This window comes from Macrosteles quadrilineatus, unplaced genomic scaffold, assembly GCF_028750875.1.
Source record: "Macrosteles quadrilineatus isolate MER2022 unplaced genomic scaffold, UCM_ALF_1.0 Scaffold_9__3_contigs__length_116548681, whole genome shotgun sequence".
Lineage (NCBI taxonomy): Eukaryota > Metazoa > Arthropoda > Insecta > Hemiptera > Cicadellidae > Macrosteles > Macrosteles quadrilineatus.
In genome coordinates this window covers 51,309,612-51,330,782 of record NW_026542602.1, presented here as the reverse complement: position 1 = coordinate 51,330,782, position 21,171 = coordinate 51,309,612, and the positions used below count along the sequence as shown (strand labels likewise).

At 34.8% G+C, this 21,171-nt stretch overlaps 1 protein-coding gene across 4 annotated transcripts in view; it reads left to right on the top strand.

Annotated features, from left to right (window-relative positions):
• LOC129002151 (uncharacterized) overlaps positions 1-21,171 on the top strand; it is a 106,384-nt gene that overhangs the window by 34,466 nt on the left and 50,747 nt on the right. For 3 of the 4 annotated variants that reach the window (XM_054429752.1, XM_054429749.1, XM_054429750.1), the window contains exons 20-26: positions 4,895-4,954; positions 15,715-15,815; positions 16,260-16,466; positions 17,446-17,524; positions 18,474-18,509; positions 19,182-19,297; positions 20,394-20,600. In XM_054429752.1, coding sequence (XP_054285727.1) covers positions 4,895-4,954; positions 15,715-15,815; positions 16,260-16,466; positions 17,446-17,524; positions 18,474-18,509; positions 19,182-19,297; positions 20,394-20,600 — 806 coding nt within the window. The remainder of the gene's footprint in view (positions 1-4,894; positions 4,955-15,714; positions 15,816-16,259; positions 16,467-17,445; positions 17,525-18,473; positions 18,510-19,181; positions 19,298-20,393; positions 20,601-21,171) is intronic. The other variant, XM_054429751.1, reaches the window with a different exon arrangement.

Here is a 21,171-nt window from a genome sequence, read left to right as displayed (position 1 = left end):
AACACAAAGCAATAATAATATTTGCAAAAAGGAATTGTTTAAGTATGAAAAAATAGCGAAAACCGGTAAAAATTTGAAAGAAATTTACAAAATTTTTAAATTAGGACGTTTTTTGAAGCTTAAGGAGTGCGATTTTTGGAAAACGCTCAAATGGGTTCAGTAGAAAATTTAATTTCCTTTCGCTAAGATCCTTTCAAATCTTTTCTAACTCTTACTGTTTTCGAGCTATATCCGTTTGAAAAAAAACTTGTTTTATCGTTTTCAGAGGTCCGCCATTTTGGATTTTTGGCGGGGTTAAATTTGAAAATGGGACTTTTGCAAATTTCATTATTAATATAAGATCCCTTACTACAATAATACCAAGTTTCAAGTCTCTAGCACGTTTCTAAACGGTTCAGATGAGCACACCAAAGTCTACCATTTTCAATGTTATTCTCCATAAGAATAACATGGGCTTGTAAAAGTGGTAAAAAACCTTTAAAATTTGACATTAAACCTAAGTTTTGGGGGTTAAGGAGTAAGGATACAAAAAAACATTAAATAAATTAAATTTAAAGTAAATTAAGGGGAACACAGAGCACTAATAATATCTGCAAAAAAGAATTATTTAAGTATGAAAAAATAGCGAAAACCGTAAAAGATTTCAAAGAAATTTACTAAATTTTGAAAGTAGGGCGTTTTTTGAAGGTTAAGGAGTGTGATTTCCGGAAAACGCCTAACTGGGTTATGTAGAAAATTTAATTTCCTTTCGCTAAGATTGTTTTAAATCTTTTCTAGCTCTTACCGTTTTCGAGCTACATCCGGTTGAAAAAAAAAAGTGTTTTTCGTTTTCAGAGGTCCGCCATTTTGGATTTTTGGGGGGGTTAAAATTTGAAAATGGGACTTTTGGGAATTTCACCGGTAATATAAGATCCCATACTACAATACTACCAAGTTTCAAGTCTCTAGCACGTTTCTAAGTGGTTCAGATGAGCATACTAAAGTCGGCATTTTTCAATGTTATTCTCCATAAGAATAACATGGGGCTTGTAAAAGTGGTAAAAAACCTTTAAATTTTGACATTAAACCTAAGTTTTGGGGGTTAAGGAGTAAAGATACAAAAAACCATTAAATGAGTAAAATATAAAGTAAAGTAAGAAGAATACAGAGCATTAATAATATTTGCAAAAAGAAATTATTTAAATATGAAAAAATAGCGAAAACCGTAAAAAATGTGAATGAAATTTACAAAATTTTGAAAGTAGGCCGTTTTTTGAAGCTGAAGGAGTCCGATTTTTGGAAAACGCCTAAGAGGGTTTTGTAGAAAATTTAATTCCTGTTCCTGGATATACTTTCAAATCTTTTCTATCTCTTACCGTTTTCGAGCTACATCCGGTTGAAAGAAAGTGTTTTTTTTCATTTTCAGAGGTCCGCCATTTTGGATTTTTGGATGGGTTAAAATTTGAAAATGGGACTTTTGCACATTCCACCGCCAACGTAAGATCTCTCACTACAATACTACGCAAATTTGAAGTCTCTAGCACGTTTCTAAGTTGTTCAGATGAGCTTACCAAAGTCAGCAATTTTCTATGCTATTTCCCATAAGAATAACATGGGGGGGAAATTCGAGATTACGGGGGGGTTAAAATAAAAAAATGTCACTTTTTGGAATTTTCCCGGGGGTTTGGGCACTAGACCTACAACCACCGAAAATTTCAAGTCTCTAGCTCATCTAGAAGTGGTCTAGAATTAGTATCCCCAGTGAGTGAGTGAGTCAGTTACACATCGGGCTGTATAGTTATTTAGACTCGCCTTGTGCTCGCTGGGGGCTCCGCCCCCAGGCCCCCTTTTAATAGTAGCCGTGATGAGAAATTGTCACGGGGGACAGGATGTTATCCGGAAATTATTTAAATATGAAAAAATAGCGAAAACCGTAAAAAATGTGAATGAAATTTACAAAATTTTGAAAGTAGGCCGTTTTTTGAAGCTGAAGGAGTCCGATTTTTGGAAAACGCCTAAGAGGGTTTTGTAGAAAATTTAATTCCTGTTCCTGGATATACTTTCAAATCTTTTCTATCTCTTACCGTTTTCGAGCTACATCCGGTTGAAAGAAAGTGTTTTTTTTCATTTTCAGAGGTCCGCCATTTTGGATTTTTGGATGGGTTAAAATTTGAAAATGGGACATTTGCACATTCCACCGCCAACGTAAGATCTCTCACTACAATACTACGCAAATTTGAAGTCTCTAGCACGTTTCTAAGTTGTTCAGATGAGCTTACCAAAGTCAGCAATTTTCTATGCTATTTCCCATAAGAATAACATGGGGGGGAAATTCGAGATTACGGGGGGGTTAAAATAAAAAAATGTCACTTTTTGGAATTTTCCCGGGGGTTTGGGCACTAGACCTACAACCACCGAAAATTTCAAGTCTCTAGCTCATCTAGAAGTGGTCTAGAATTAGTATCCCCAGTGAGTGAGTGAGTCAGTTACACATCGGGCTGTATAGTTATTTAGACTCGCCTTGTGCTCGCTGGGGGCTCCGCCCCCAGGCCCCCTTTTAATAGTAGCCGTGATGAGAAATTGTCACGGGGGACAGGATGTTATCCGGAAACATTTTAGCTTTTTGCGTAAAAGACGTAGTGATAACTTGGCAGTTGCGAAGTATTCCATAGGGGGTTGTTTAGTGCAACCCACCAAACCAGTCTTGACATTAAACACGAATTTGGGGTGGAGATGGGAAAAAAATTAAACTAAACGCATGGCTCAATCATATCCTGGTTGATGTTCGTTCGCTACGCTCACTCACCTTTAGGTTGGTGCTCGTTCGCTGCACTCACTTGCCTTCAGGTTAGGTCGTTCACTGCGCTCACTTGCCTTCAGGTGAGCTCGTTCGCTACGCTCACTCACTTTTAGGTCGGAGCTCGTTCGCTGCGCTCACTTGCCTCCAGGTTAGTTCGCTCGCTACGCTCACTCACTTTTGGGTTGGAGCTCGTTCGCTGCGCTCACTTGCCTTCAGGTTAGCTCGTTCGCTACGCTCACTCACTTTTAGGTTGGAGCTCGTTCGCTGCGCTCACTTGCCTCCAGGTTAGCTCGTTCGCTACGCTCACTCACCTTTAGGTTGGAGCTCGTTCGCTGCGCTCACTTGCCTTCAGGTTAGCTCATTCGCTACGCTCACTCACCTTTAGGTTAGAGCTCGTTCGCTACGCTTACTCACCTTTTGGCTGCAAATTAGCTATTGTCATGAATTTAAAAATTTTAATTGGGATGAAAGAGAGGGGGTTGGAATACGTTAAAAAATCGTTAAAAACTACCTTTTTGATTGAAAACCCGCCATTTTTAATTTTTTTTAGTACGTTCAAATTATAGAAGGTCACTCAAGGGACTTTGCTTTCAACGTTGTGTCCATAAAAAGTACAAATATATGTACGAAAAGTCATTTAAAAACACTTAAAAAATCAAGAGTTTTTACAATTTTTGGAAGTAAGGCGTTTTTTGAAGGTGAAGGAGTCAGATTTTCGATATGACCCCTTCTTTGACAAAAGTGTCTTGTAGAAAATTTAATTCTGAACCTACGATTTGCCCTCAAATCGTTTCTAGCTCTTACCGTTTTCGAGCTACAGCAGTTTTAAAAAAACATGTTTTTCCCAAAAAAACTAGGGTTTTAAGGGATTTCTTTTGGTGGGTTTTGGTTGGAAAAACTAAATTTTGGGACTTTCTGGGTGGTTTGGTGCCCAGACAAACCATCACAAAAAATTTCAGCTCCGTAGCTACTCTAGAAGTGACAAAAATGTTTTTTTCTGTCGCCAAACGCCCATATTTCACCTACTGACGTTTACGTCTAGTTTGCCTGTCGACGCATGTTAATTCTCCATAAGAAATACATTATAAAACGATCTTTTTTTATCGAAAATCCGCCATTTAGAATTTGTTTGTGGGTTTAAATTATAGAAGGTTACTCTAGGGACTTTCCTTTCGACGTCGGGAGCATTAAAAGTAAAAATATATGTGCGAAAAGTCGTTTTAAAAATTAAAAACACTTAAAAAAATCGAGAATTTTCACAAATTTTGGAAGTAGAGCGTTTTTTGAAGGTGAAGGAGTGCGAATTTCGATATGACGCCTTCTCTGAGAAAACTGTCTTGTAGAAAATTTAATTTCGAACTCACGATTTTTCCTCAAATCGATTCTAGCTCTTACCGTTTTCGAGCTACAGCTGTTTTAAAAAAACATGTTTTTCCCAAAAAAGGGTGTTTTTAATGGAATTTTTTTGGGGGGGTTGCAGTTTGAAAATGTAACTTTTTGGGATTTTCCTGGCGGTCTGGGACCCATACGGACCTCCACCGAAAATTTCAGCTCTCTAGCTATTTTAGAAGTGCCCAATTTTTAGTATACCTGATCAGTGAGTCAGTGAGTTACACATGCGGTTGTATATTAATATGGATTAGCTAGGCCTTGGCCTTAGGTGTTAGACTTTAGGCCTTAACTTGGTCTGCTGACAAAACATGACCATCCTGTCATTTCCACCACCAGATCATTGTAGTGTGACTTGTTGTGTCTCCTATAGAAGAATCACTTGGTTTTTGTACCTCCTAACATCAAGACATCAAAGAATAAAGGAGCCTTATGTATGGAGGGGTCTATATTAATAATATTAGTTTCTTTTAATGAGAATACTTTGTCAGAATTGTTCAGATGATGCAAGAACCGGTATTAATTATGCTCAAATGAAACCTCATTTGATTAAGCAGGTGGAAAACAGCTGTTTACCAGGGTGAATCCATAATCCATGTGGAAAGTTGTGTGATAAAAAAATGTTTACAGTAGACAGTTGTTGTAGTTTACATGTATTTTAAACAATTTGCATGTTTATTAAAACACTATTATTTTTATGTTCCTAAATGTAAATGTTGTTTACAGTTTGGTTCTGCTATTTGTTCATTGGACGATCCTGTAAATAAGGATGAGAAGGGAAACCGAGTAAGTAGATTTTAAGGATGCATTGCACGACGTCCAAGTGCCACGACGTCCAATAATATTTATTCAGTGCCACGACGTCCAAAACACAATTTTTGAGTTGTTGCACGACGTCCAAGTGCCACGACGTCCAAAAGTACAGTAACTGCCAAAAATATAGTCTTTCTACAAGCTTTGGACGTCGTGACACTTGGACGTCGTGAAACAGCGCACTATAGAATTGTAAAAAAGTTACATTTGCGGGAGTGTTGCACGACGTCCAAAGTCGCTGCCAGTTGCACGACGTCCAAGTGCCACGACGTCCAATAAATATTTGACTGTTGCACGACGTCCAATATAGCTCAGCGCTGTTGCACGACGTCCAAGCTCCTTCATGATGACCGGTTACGATGACCGGCTACTTGCCGAATAGTGTTTTCTCGTGTAAAATGCTTATGGAACGTTTATTAGTTATATATATATATATATACATGGGTATATGTTCTTGTTCAGAAATATATATACTATAAATATTTACACCATTAATTGAAACATCATAAAGTAAAAAAAAACGTAAAAAGAAAAAAATAAACAAGGCAACAGTTGGAAAACTATAAGGTTTACATGGTTTGAAAAATGATGACATTTTGTTAACAACCGATCAACTTCATTATGTTTGGTGTAAGCTTTTAAATACTTATTTTTTCAAGACTAGATGAATGTACATTGATTAACATGATCTATTTTTTATACCCTCATTTTAATTTTTACTAGTATAAAGAATAGAATGCCTTTTTCGAACGGTTTTTAGGCTTCAATTAAATGTCTTTATGTCGCAAATATGTTTATTAATAGTATTCACTTAACATTTACTTAATTTCATTTCAATAAATTTTGTGTTTGTGTTTTGCTACACCACTTATTAAATTGCAACCAATGAGAATCTATATAAATAAAATTGGAGTTTTGTCTGTACATTGCTCAGAATAATTCATTTGTAGGTTATTTTTACGTTTTATACATTAAAGAAGCCGAAACAAGTCTCATCTAAATTTCTGTCTGTCTGCATTTTACGCAATCTTCTCCAGGAAAACGAGAGTACCTATCAAGATCCAAGTCATTTTAATGTATTCACTGGATTGGCGAGAGTGTCTTTAGCCATTAAAATATGGCCTCACTACTTAGTAAATAATATTACGGACTTTAAAAAATTCAGTTTTGTGCGATTTTTTTAAAGTTTTCGTCCAATTTTTATCACATAATGATCTATGAAATAACAAACAGCTGTTCGGATCAAGATTATTTTTTCTCGCTGTCACTGATATGTTTACAAATACCACAACCATTTCCGATCACGTTTTGAAGGCAAAGCCCATTTATCCAAGTGAGATTAAAATCGTTGTCTTACATAACGGATTTAATTAATCGCAAGTGGAATAATATAGTGTAACCGTAAATGAAATTTAATAACATCATCCAGGTTAGGAACCAGAGATTCTTTGTGTATAAAATTGTTCTTGAGTTTTGATAACCTTGAATCAGTGTTGTATAGGGCTGGGAAAGTTGAATTTATTAATGATCGTCGCCAATACCTTACTAACTAATTGACGGCGCTTCAATGGAGGTTGTGTAAAGTGTAAAGTGTAAAGTAAAACATCACAACTGCAGTGGGTGATTGTAACAGAGGTTTACGGTTTATGGATGATGCTAAACTCGCTTTTCCAATGTGTCACTTTCTGTTCCTACTCACCGTATGATGCAATCGCTGGACCATACAGCCAATAGGCCCATAGCCCATCTCTTGGGTACTTACGCCTACCCAATTATTCATAACAACCTTTTCGACGACGATCCTTGTTACCGGTACTTTTCCCTAGAATACACGGCCTCCCTACTTAAGAAATAAAATTACAAACGTCCAAAAACCCAGCATTGCGTGATTTTTGTCACATTTCATTCTAATGTTAAAAGATATACCAATCATTGTTTAGAGAATAGGCCTGCGTAATCTATTAAATAACAAAGAGTTGTTTTTATAAGGTTGTTTTTTTTCAAACTGAATAAGTTTACATTAAAAGTTGTTTACGAATAAAGCAAATAATGGGAAATAATTTTGATTGCCGATAACCTTTCACGAGAAAATCCAAAACCAAGAAATCAATAACCTTGGGACTTGATTAACGCATTTAATTTGTCGGACGTAATTCTTAACTGTAAACGTTGGTTTTTGGTACTGGTTTTTTTCCTTAGAACCGTTGGTAGCAGCAAGAATCATTTTTACGTACCAACACATCACTGTAATTTACAAATTAGTTATCGTTGGTGTTGCACCTTATTTATACAGTGGTATTACAGCCTTATTCAATTTAATTGATGTCTTAACTGTATAAGTTTTGCTTTTTCTTTCTGGATTCCAAAATGTTAGTTTATGCTAAGAAAATGATAACTCATTTAAGTAAAACATTTGTTTAGCAAACCATCATGAATTGTTTACGATTTAGGCCTACGTTGTTTATGTATCAATAGTTCGTGGCCTATTTTGGTAATTTTTATTATAGGTTAAATTACCATTACCAATCTAAATTGTCTATAGTACTCCATTTTATAAAGTAAGCCGTCATTTCGACAGCATTTCGGGTCATCTTCGGTCCAAGCAAATATAAATTGTTATGATAAAATTTGATGGCATTGACAAAGATTTCAAATTCTAATTTTATATGTACTTTGTTATGTTAAAACGTAGTAAATTCCCTAATTAAGTTCTGTATTTTTGTGTGTATGTCTGTTGGTAACGCATGTATGTCCTTATTTCTCAGTGTCACGAAAAGGACAAGAGCACCTTGATAATGAAAATGTCAACCCAAATAAAGTGTTAAATGGTAAGGTTGAGGTAGTACTTTAAATGCCTTTAACCATCGTGGGAGGTAACTTTCAACTTTAGGCCTTAGGGCTATGCCTCATAGATTTGTTTTGGCTTGAAACTGTCAGATACTGTATTTGCGAAGGTTTATATATAATAGTTTTGCCATGCCAGCATATCTCAAAATATGCAAACCAACTGCTTTTCTTAATATCAGAAGGTTTCAACTGACTACTTTAAGATCCCCGTGCGTAGAACGGGCACACAGGTAGTATCATATAAATAAGTTGCACACAGGGTTCTTTTGTTTCCCCAACTCTAAAATACAACGCACATGAATTGAAAATGTTATAGGTTTAATAGTACTGTAGCGAATCAAATATCAATAAAGTTAACGTATAACAATAAATTTACATATTCCTAGATTATAATTGAATGTGTTTACGAAGGAACACCACAACCTCAAAATTCAACATTACCGTATATTTACTCAAGATTTATTGTTTTCATATAGCACAGTTGACGTTGCCAACTCGCGTGGGAGCGGAAGTCCTGATAAAGGCTGGTTCTCGGAAAAGTAATAAAATTGTAGTTTGAATGAAACATTTTTTTATTTTGTACAGGATTCTTGGGATCCTCAGCATCAAGTACAAACTGCAAAATGTGTGTCGAAGGTCTGATTAGACCTTCCAAGATTTAGACCTTCAGCAACTGATCCGTTTTTTACCTTCCTTTAATTTATTCTTTTTCATGTTGTGCTTCATGTAACATACATAGACTAGAGGTCCGCTCATGCCCTTGACAAATAAATTAACATTTTCGCACTAATACAAATCAATATCGTCATTAGACAAAAATTAAAACATAAAATTTATAAACAAAACCTACCACGGCATATTCTTGAACAAGTATGCCTACAAACCTACGATAAGCATGTTTGTTATTATTATACTTAACCTACAAATGCTATGACTTAGGGAATACCTGTTTTCCTACATAAAACATGCGAACTAATTGCGAGTGCGACGTGAACTTAGAAAAAGACTAGTAAATTAACAACTTACTAATATAACAGCTGATGTGGCTAACTTAAAAGTTGTTTTGAGATTTTGTTCCTACATTTTTAATGAATTTGAGATATTTTCAGAGTGTTTTGGTGATTTTGAATGTAATTTCAGTTAAATTAGTGAGTTTGTGATGTCCGGATGTATAAATCTTTTTAAGTGAATTCAAACCAAGTTCATAGTTTTAAGTTGAAGTTTGTGTTTAATTTGGGGTTAGGAAATCAAAATTAAAATATCTGTAATCTTTTGGTTACTAGGCAACATGAAAATAATGCATTCAAAAATTTCTTTTGGTTCTCTCATAAGAACAATACTGATTATAGTACTGGTAAAAATATTGGTTTCAATCTGTAGACAAGAAACCATACATATTTCTCTTAAAAATATTCATCCTGAAATTAACATGAGATGTATATACTTCCAAATTTCAAATGATTTTTCATTAAAAAACAAAATGTTAGATAGAACAAAGAACAGAAAAAATAAATCTAAATGGAAAGTTATTTGGCGATCACTTAACCTAAAGCTTTATGTATCTTACTTCTTTTTGGTTAATTTGATTCTTTTATGTGGAGACATAGAAGAAAACCCTGGGCCTGAAAATAGCAATGATGTATCAAAAGAAGAGTGTCCGTTTTGTAAAAAACATTTTTATAGACTTAAGTCTCATATCAAGGCAACTCATGACAATTATTATATAACAGAATCAGATAATTTAAGAAAAAGTAGAACCAGAACCTGTAGTTATAGTTCCACAAAATTGTGGTATGAACTTAGAGACTTCGAGATAGACCTTTGGGCATCAAATTGTTTGCAGCTACCCCTAAATTGTGTATTTATTCCTCCAGCTGTAGTACATTTGCTGCGTGTGGGAAGCGAAAGTTTTGTCCTTAAAACAATCAAAGATGAAATGAAATTGTCAAAAAGTGAATTTATTTTCTTAATAATAAATAATAAAACTAATGAGGAAAAGGAGAATGCTTGTCATTGGTCTCTGTTGATCTGTGACGTATATAAAAACACAACATATCATTTTGACTCAAAATCTCCATCCAACAGTCAGATTGCCAAGAAAATGACTGAAAGACTGAGTAAATGCAGCTTGGGAACTGATGAGATTAATATGTTAGAAGTAGATTGTCTTCAACAACGTGGAAGAGTTGAGTGTGGTGTGTACTGCCTACATTTTGCAAAAATTGTTTGTAACAGAATAATAAACAATAACTTAACCATATCGGACAAGATGTATAAACAGGATTTTCTTGTAGGTAATATCTATAATGAAATTGAATGTCTAAAAAAACAGAGTTTAAATGTCCCTAATAATAAATGTCAAGCAACTAAGATTAGAAATAAATCGTTGGAAGGCATAAAGCAAACCTCAGTTGAAGATCATAAATTTCAAAAAAGTGAGGAATGTAACAGTAAAGTAGATCAATCAAATGATCAAACTTGTGGCGAATGCGGAAAACTCTTTAAAAGCAAAAAAGGATTATCTCTCCATATTTCAAAGAGCCACCACAATAAACATCGTGATATAATTCTAACCAAGTATTGTCCAGAAAGCTCAAAAACACAGTCTCCAGACAAATTGGATGATAAAACAAACAATATGTCAAGCAAAGTAAATAGCGAAAGTGATCGCATAAACAAGGATCTCGATTCTTGGTTAACAGTCTTCAATGAAGAACAAACACACTTTGAGTTATTCTCTGAAAATTTTGATAAGTTTTCCAAGTTTTTATCTCACGCTTTACACAATCTTCCTGGGCCCAAACATCCTTCTTACAGGTTTTATAAATTAAGGAAAAAGAAACAAGACTATCCTCAAAATAGTAATTATAAGAAATCATCCAACCCAGAAAGGAAAACTAAAAACGAAAGGAAAAAGAGAAAAGAAAAGTATGAATATGATCTGATCCAATTTGAATACTATAATAGGCGTAGGAAAGCTGTGAGAAGGATAATCGGAGACGGTAATAAAGGATGTGAAATTGATCTAAAAACATTACACGAAGGTTTTACCACCCGTTTCTCCAATCCAAATGAAAATATGAAAATGTCATATAACAATGTGGAAGACACAATAGTGAAAGACTTAGATTCGCATTATAATCAAAAAATTACTGTAGAAGAAGTCGTGAGAGCAATAAATGCAATAAAAATTGACACTTCTCCGGGACCTGACAATATATTAATGAGAATTGTAAAACTTAAGAAAGTAGCAAAGATCCTCTGTTCAATTTATAACACAATACACCTTACAAACCAGATACCTTCATCATTTCAAAGAGCACGAACTATTTTAATTGATAAAGGTGGAGACAAAAAAGAGGTTAATAACTGGAGACCAATCACAATATGTTCTGTTTTAAGGAGGATATTAGAAAAAATATTGGACAAAAGACTAAAAGAATATATCAAATTTAACCAGTTTCAAGGAGGTTTTTCTAATACCCCTGGTTCCCATCTTAATACAAGTATTCTAAATGAGGTATTGAGATCAGCAAAATCAAAGAAAACCGACTGCTGTATTATGTTTCTGGATATTGAGAAAGCGTACGACAATATCGGCCATAACCACTTATCCTCAGTCTTGCAGGAGCTACCTATTCCTAGGAAACTGATTGAAATAATAATTAAACTCCAAATAGGCAATGTTACAAAAGTTGAAACTCATAGAGGGAAAACAAAGGACATCAAAATACAAAGGGGTGTAATGCAGGGATCTCCATTGTCACCCACTTTGTATAACCTATGTATTGACCATATCCTCTCTGAAATGTCACAACATGCCGTAAGTGAGGAGCTAGGGTATAAGCTATGCAAGGACATGCCTTCTCTAAGTATTCTAGGATTCGCTGACGATACCATTTTAATTGGTAAGAATAGAGAAAGTGCTCTCGTATTATTCGATTCGATTTGTGACTTCTTCAGAGAAATTGGATTAACTATAAATATATCAAAAACTAAAATTATTAACATTGAAAAAGGTAGATTACAAGAGGAAAACTTCCAAATATGTTCAAAAGAAATAAAATCTATAACATTTAATGAAAAAATTAAATACTTAGGAGTAAATTTTTCTGAAAGCATAGTATTTGACTCTGAAAAAACAATTAGTTCATTGATAAACAAAATTGAAAAATTAACATGTTCTCCTTTTTTAAGGTCTGAACAAAAAATGTATGTATTGAATCATAATATTTGGCCATCTTTAATATATCCTTTTCAAACCGCACCAATTAAGAAAATTACAATGAAATTCTTTGACGATGTTGATAAAGTGATAAGATCAACAACAAAGGAAATCTTAGATCTTCCAAATGATATGCCAAATTCTATGTTTTATACAAGTACTAAAAACAAAGGGATTGGGTTATGTAAATCAATGTGGGAATCATCAATCCAACATATAAACATATGTCGCGTATTAAAACAAACGGGAAACCCCTACTTACTTAATATTCGTCAATTTGACGAAGAAATTAGGTTTTGTCTGGAAAAATTGAATTTAAGTATTGAATTTATTGAATCAAAACCCAAGATACTGCGAGAAACCTTACGAGACTTAGAGTATCAAAATTGGTGTAAACTTCCATACAAAGGGAATGGGGTGGTTCTTTTCAAAGAATGTAACAAGATCAATAAAAATTTGGCTAGAGGTTGTGGCCTCACAGAAGCTGAGTTCAAACAATACTTGAAAATGGTCGGAGACGTTATTCCTCTTAGAAGTCTTCATGGGAGATCCAGGGACGGGAACCAGTGCAGGCACTGTCCTGTATCTGAGAAATTTACTCTTGAAACTCTTGCCCACGTCCTTGGAAAGTGCCCATTTAGTAGTCTTCTACGAAATACCCGCCACCATACCATCAGAAAAATCATAGCTGATCAATTCAGAAAGAAAAGTTACGAGGTCTATGAAGAGGTCACGGCTATAGAAGAAGAGGGCTCTGTGAGGCGGAGTGACATCATTGTTATAGACAAGGAGAAAGATTTCGGTCTCATTATAGACCCAACAGTTCGTCTTGAGACAAATGAAAATCAGCCACAGGAAGTCCATGAAGAAAAAGTAAATATTTACAAGAAAACTATCCCATATTATTCAGAGAAATATAAAATATCAAAATTCGAAGTATATGGACTACTCATTGGATCAAGAGGAACAATTCCTCAACAAGTTGAGAAATTTTGGAAGAAATTCAAGTTGGAAAATCAAGTGCTATATTTAATATCTTTAACAGCCATAAAATTTTCTATTAATATTATAAGAAACCACCTATATAACAACTATCATAATTAGGTTTAATCAAACTTGCAAAATTTAATGTAATATTATTCTTTGTTCTACAGCAGACTACAATGTGTAGTAAGATTTCAATTTTTTTTTAAATAAATTTGAATTTATATATTACAACTGTGAATTTCTCAGAATTGATTGACAGTTCAGATGAACCTATGGCCACAGACTACGGAAACCTACAGTATTAATTGTATTAGTATACTGTATTTGTATTATTGTGTTACTAGCAGAGTACCCGTCCTTCGTACGGGGTTGACATATAAGTATAAATGCTTATTGCAGTTATGGAAGAGGACACGATTAAAAAAAAAAAAAAACTGGTCTCTTAATTTATACGGTATCCTATTGTGTAGCACACATCTACCATAGTCCTGATGTTCTTGCACCTAGACCATGGAAAAAGTAAAGTTCTCATTGTGTACCACAACTTTTTTTTGCTAGTTGGTTCAAATTAGCTGTGGTCATTAATGCAAACAAACAACATAATAGTGCTGCACCCTGTTTGGCAAGCCTTATAACTTTTTAATGCTGTTTAATATCATAGAACCAACTTGTACAGTTGAAACGGCTGACAAAATTCTTTATTTTTTTTTAATATGAATTCTCATAAGGTTAACTAGAGAAAGTCCAGAGCCAGAGCCACCGGGGCGGAGACTGAAAGAATTTTTGAGGTAAGAATATGTTAATCGGGGATGTCATCTATCATCATACCAAATTTCAACCTTGTCGGTTTAGTATTTTTCGCGTTTGCTTGTCACAAACATCCATCCATCCATCCATACATCCATGGTTTGCACTGTAATCAAAAAGCTATCACAATAGTTCCATACCGACAAATAGGAAAAATAGGAAAATATAAATAAATATGGAAAAAGGTTAATTTTCTAACATATTTTAGTGAAATTATATAATCAGGCAAATGAAAATTCAGTGTACAGATTTGCTGTGGCAGGGGGATTATATTACGGTTTACACAAAAATAAATCAAAACATAAACCTCATAACACTCAGGAAAAGGGCCTAGGTTGATAGGGCAATGATTATAGAATCTTAATTATTTCCTATATCCATGATGAATGATTTCTTTTAAAACAAATTATTCCCACTGTTTCACAGGAAACATTTTTAACCATTGTAGTAACATCATTATAGCTTAAAAAGTTGATAGTTTACATAATATTTAGCACATTTGACGGATAAAACTTTTTTGAATTCGTCATATTATAAGTGTATGAAAATTCATATATCTGTGTATCAATATCTACTTATCTCATTTCTGTTCAATGGAAGTTATACAATTTCAATGATACCGGTACTTAAATGGGAAGTCTTACAGCTGTTATAAAACTGTGCATACATTTTATCTTACGAGTAAATTTGCTACCAATTGATATAGTATGACAATTCTATTCTACTGCAGTACTTAGAATTCTACCACTACTCACATTGAACCAACCATATTTACTTTTGGGCTAGTGATTAATTTATTGTATAAATCATACAATATAGTGAATAGTGTAGGTAGTCATTTATTTATTTCGTTTCTATGACATAGCTCTATTTTGTAGAAATCAATTATGCAATCATAACAACAGAAATACTGCATCATTACATTTTACGGTGACATAGTATTTATTTTACATATAAAAAATTTAAGCTAATGCAATAATTAGTTCAATTAGAACCATTGAATATTGAATAATTTTAACATTAATCGAAGACGAAGCGGTTGACAACTTTCAAACGGTTGACTAGGACTAGTTGCCTTCAATAATTGCAATGCGAACTGTATGCACTGAGGTCGGCAAACAGTGTTCACAGTGTGCAGGCACTTTGGACGTCGTGGCACTTGGACGTCGTGCAACAGTCAAATATTGATTGGACGTCGTGGCACTTGGACGTCGTGCAACTGGCAGAGGCTTTGGACGTGGTGCAAATGATACGTCTTTACAATTATATAGTGCGCTGTTTCACGACGTCCAAGTGCCACGACGTCCAAAGCTTGTAGAAAGACTATATTTTTGGCAGTTACTGTACTTTTGGACGTCGTGGCACTTGGACGTCGTGCAACAACTCAAAAATTGTGTTTTGGACGTCGTGGCACTGGAAAAATATTATTGGACGTCGTGGCACTTGGACGTCGTGCAACACTCCCGATTTTAATTGGAGATTTATAGATAAGAGAAACGGGAAACCGTAAGACTTATTTCTCATTATGTTGCAAAGAGTTAACAATCATACACTTATGAATAAAGTTACAAAAATAATGCCAAATTAGTGTATTGATACTGTTAAACTCCTTTTTATCCCTGCCATATCGAAATCCCTATCAAAAAGGCGATATTTTAACCAACTATTTTGATTACTTTATAAAATGATACCGATTTCCAAGGATTTCCCTTACTTTCTTATTAGCACACATAATTTTTCCGTTTTCCTATCAGAAATAGTTTGGGACCAGAGTTGAGAACCGTTATATCATGAAACAAAAGTACTTGGAAACTTGATGTTTGGATTGTCACTATAATGTAATGACTTCACTGTGTTGTATGTCCAGTGCAAAGCAGAAATGGTCCCTGCTCTATTCTCAGACTCTTGGCTGTACCATGATGGCTGCGGATATTACTACAACACCAAGAATATCAAAAATGGCCTCAGGTTTGTAGTTAAAGTTTTGTGAATCTATAATAATGAACTGTATATGTAAATTGTTGTCACACGGTAGAACTGACCACTCCTTCACACGAACGTACAAGAAACTGAATCTAGAAAAAGGGTGAGTGCAAGAAATAATTAAGACTGTTCCTAGAAAGATATGTGTGAGGTACAGTGGCGGTGAATACTGCCGACACTTATTAAATTCAAGTTTAACTAAAATTATTACAAACTTTTAGACCAGCATGTGAGTCCTGCCGGGTTAGCAGAAAATATTTGAAATAATAGTAGTGGTCATCAGAATAAAAGGGAGTAATAACTTTGTGTTAAAATGACTCTCTGAAATGTACTGTACAGATAAATAATAGTATCTCACCTAATACTTAAAGCTAGCAAACTTTCCTATTATTGCAAATTAACAGTGTTTTCCATCTCATTCTGTTGCAGATATATGCAGTGTGTGATCCCCAAGTGTGGCGTGCAGGCCATGGTCCATGTAGAAGGTGGACCAGTCAAAACCCAGAAGCCCCACAGTCACGGACCGCAGCCCCCGCAACATAGCAAGGAACTGTGGTTCCTCCATAGGATCAAGGTCCAAGCTCAGAAGAACCCTGATCTGCCTGTCCTCAAGATTTATAAAGAGGTTGCTGAAAAGTAGGTTGAAAAAAGTTTGTCTAATTCAAAAACATTTTTGATCTTAAAATCTTTTCTCCTCAACATAGTGCAGTGTGTTCTATTACAAACACCCTGACTGTGACACATAAAACATAGATTTTTTATTGTGGTACAGTAGAGTCCCGCAAACTGGTGTAATGTGGACTGGAAGGGTGCAGAGTTTGTGAAATGCCGGGTTATTAGGAACTAGGGTTAAAAAGTTAAAAATAAGAAAAATACAGTTTTTAAGCTTATGAACTGCCTTTTTATTTATATATACATTACAAGTCAGTATTAAGTCATCAGATATAGTACAACAAATCCTTTGTACCAGTTGCAAATAATTTGACTCTAAGCTGGCTTGAGTCCATGATTAACTCGGACTCAAAAAATCATTAATTTTCTGAGCCAGGTGATGCCCGAGTTATCCAGACAGCCGGGTTATCGAGTGCCGAGTTTGCGGGACTCTACTGTATTCAATCTGATAGCCCCTAGACTAGGTGCCGTATGTATGAGTTTATAGGCTTACCTTTGTCAGTAGTCCAAAATTGTGTTCAAGCAGAGAAACCCCAACGAGCATTGTTGAACGACGCAGCTGACGGTAGAGTTGGTAGTTCTCGTGTTGGCAACCACACAGCGCCACAACATACAGAGCAAGCGATAACATTCCAGCCACATCCAGCCATTATCGTTGCGTTGTGTTTCGTTGCAATGCAACATCTTCAGAACTTGCAACACGTTGACAACTTCAAAATTTATGTTATAATTATATGTAATCATTACTGTATGTGTAAATTTTGATGTTTTTGATGTGTTGCGAGTTCTGACGATGTTGCAATGCAATGAAACATGACAGCTTTGAACAATAATTGAAGTTAGACACAATTTTGGACTACTGATGGAGGTTAGCCTATAAAGTTTTTATTGTGACCGAGTTTAACTGTCCACTTACAAAGACTTTTTTTCTGCCTTATGTTAGGTTTCCAGAAGCAGCAGCCGTGGTCTCACAACCAGAAGTCATGCAACTGATGAACAAGTTCCTGATCACTATTTTGAGGGTACGTTACTATCGTAGATCGTAGATTATTATGCAACTGTGATCGGATCTGCAGAGGAAAAAGAATTGCTTTCTTGATATAAGTGCAAACGGTGTATTGAGTAAAAAATCTATACAGTACTGTAGTTATTAAAACTGTATACAGATTTTTTTGGTCCCACCTACACATCATAAGACTCTAATTCTAGCCGGGAACCGTTTTACAAACTGCTTCAGACTAGTCCTTAAGGGTTTCAGCATTATCACATGGATAAAATCCATTGTTCATTGGCGCGATTTGAACCCTGGACCTCGGGCACCGAAGCCCCACGCTCTACCACTAGACCACCTAACTCCCTATTTCACAGAATAAAAATGTATTTAAGTAATGAAATATTAAAAATGTGAACAAACTTTTGTTAGATAGTGACTTAAAAAGCGACTGTGACTTGGATAGAAAACTAAGAATAGGATGCAGATTGTGTTGTGAGTGTAGGTTGGTGGTAAGATAACAGAGTGAGAATAACACCCTTATACAATATAAATCACATTTTTGTACTTGTTTAATATTGTTCAACATTAAAATGCTAACTGTCTGAGGCTATTGATAGACTACAGAACATTCACACTGTTGGCTAGCTTTCAAATTGTTTATCTTGTAAATCGTTCTTGGAGTAGGTAGTGTTGGAGGTTTTCTGAGGAATCGTCACTTAGAAAGAAAAAAACTGACTTTAAAATATGTGAATAAATAGGACATCCGAAAAATAAAATTTAAGTGTCTCAATGTCAAAACCTGTTGCTTGAAGGAAAGATGTAGTGTAGACTTTAGTTCCAGTTATGTCAACCATAGCTGCTTGTGCATATAATACCTCAAAAACATGTTAGATCCCTGTGTCTGTATGGTAATACAATTGTGTTGTCTGTTCTTACTTAAGATTTTTCTGATTGATAATTAATTTTCTTTGTTTCAGACAAATCCTAATGATGATGACAAAGGATCTTACAGCGTAAGTACAGTCATTGACTATATACCACAACTAGACTTCCCGAGTCCATAGTAGCAGTTGAAGCCAGGAAATCTTGCTGCGTGAGGCTATGTTTTTAAGCTGAGCTGCGTTATTGAGACGGCGAGCTAAACAATGTCCATTACCAACTTCAAACTCGGCAAACATAAAATATTCTCATATAAAATAAACATAAAATATTTTACATACTGTTAGGCATTTTCATAAATGAAATAATAACTTTGTTTACAAATATTGTGTTTGAGGTTAAGGATGTAACATAGAGCACAATGACCTAGGATTTTTCGTGAGGATAGGTTATAATTTTATATAAATAAACATGAAACAATGCTTTTGTATAAGAACAGAGTAACTATTAATTCGTGAAGATGATTATGTGAAGATGTATGTAAATGGAGATTATTTTTTGTACCCTTAATTTTGGGGTTTGCAATGACATTGTTAATCCCTCCGCCGCAATAATGCAACTCTGCCTCAAAAATCCTAACTTCAATTTTGTAAGTGAATTTGTTAAGTAGGCCTACTCAATTATTTTAGCTGTCACTTAAAGCCCTCTGTGTCCAAAAGTGCCACTTTACTTAATAGCTGCAAAAAACAACTACTTTTTGCGTGTCCAGTATTTTGCCAACATCATGTGTTATGTTATCATTGTAGTTGCCACGCACGCCTGTGGAAGTGCTACCTACTTCATCAGGAGATTTCTTGTATCACGATGGACGAGGTTTCTTCTACACCCTGTTTGATACCTCGGGAAGGAAAAGTGCTCTGAAGTAAGTTGATATATGATGTCCATGTTGCTATGCTTTAGATTATTCATACCTCATAATTATAGCTTCATTTTGACATAGGTTTTATTCTCACTGCCAAGTTTATAACATCAGACAGGAAAAATGCTACATGAGGTAAGTTGATATACGATGTCCATGAGTCTAATAAATCATGTTGCTATGCTTTAAATTAAATTATTCATACCTCATGATTATAGCTTCATTTTGACATAAGTTTTATTCTCAATGCCAAATTTTTATATTATTAATCAGTGCAGTAGAACTGTTATCATCCAATATCAATTGGGACTGCACTACAAACTGGGACTGTACACGCTAGAGAGCATTTTTAGAAGTATTCTACAGGAAATAGCGCCGAGTTGAACCGAGCTTTTACAAGGAGGACCACCTAATGTATCTGCAAAGAAATCACGTTAAAAAAATACACGCTTTTCCCGTGATTGTGGAAAATGATGATGGCTACAAGACCGTGGGAGATTTTCAAGATTTTTCCACAATCACGTAAAACGACTATGAACTTTGTGTGTTCACACAATCGGGACTGGTTCAGAATTTTGCCACCTCTGTATTCTGTAATAATGATTCTAATTACTGTTACAGTTAGGTTTTAAAATTCTTTCTGTAAGCAAATAGTTGGAAATTTGGATAGTTAGAGTTTTGATGGTTAAAGTTCTAACTTATCTACTTACACATTAAAGCATTACCACCCAGAACTCAAAAATATCAAAATAATAACTAATCAAATTGGTCTAGGAATAAATAACAAGTCCATAATGCATTGTTTAGCAATTTAAATAATGACAGAATAAGTGAAGGAAATAAACTAAGAGAGCTGGTATAGATGTCAGGAAACTTTTGAACGTTTCAAAACTAGTTTAAACATTGACTTGGCTATACTTGTGATTGATTTTTTTGCAAATATTGTGTTGCAGTGAATGATGCTTGTAAAAAGTGTATTGGAGGTCTGTGACGTTACATAATAATTATGATGTGCAACAACATCAAATAAAAATTTACAGGATTAGCTTAAAACATTTCAAAAAAGGATTTCAACTATATTTCTACAATGATGTTTCAGCAGGCTTCTGAAGTGCAGCTACCACACAACGTGTCCAGCCAGTGCTACCCTGGTGGACGGATATGTGGAGATGAACAAAAACAGCTATCACAACCACAAGCCTAACACCATACACAGGGACATTTGTCTCTTCAGTCAAGCTCTCAAGAAACGCACCAGAGACGAAGAGACGCCTCTGTCTGTCATTTACAGGGAGGAAGCGCAAAGGTAAGACCCGAGAAATATGTTACAAGTGACTATAATATTCAGAAATTTTACTATAAATTATTATCAAATTACTTCTAGTCAGGAAAGAAAATTATAAATAATCGTTTGAAAGCCTTCAGTTAAAATAAATATTTAAAAGGGGTTTCTGCTATTAGGCAATCCAAAAAGTTTTTAGATTCAGCTCCTAGAACCAGAAAGTACAAAAATACGTCAAATAACACTTTAAATAAATATATTTAGGCTTCTACTGTTTACTCACAAGACGGTAAATACATATAAAAGGTGGTAAGTGGTGATTGATTTCAATTGTACGCTCCAATCATCATCAGACCCAATAGGCAAAATTCATCTTCATTCATTCATTTATTCATCATCATCAGACCCAATAGGCGAGATGATGATTGGAGTGTCCAATCGAAATCCATCACCACTTATTACCTTTTATGTATTTACCGTCTTGCTAGTAAACAGTATAAGTGTAAATATATTTATTACAAGTGTTATTTGACATATTTTTGTACTTTCAGGTTATTTAAAAACACAATCAAGAAGTAATATAAGGGCATTCTGT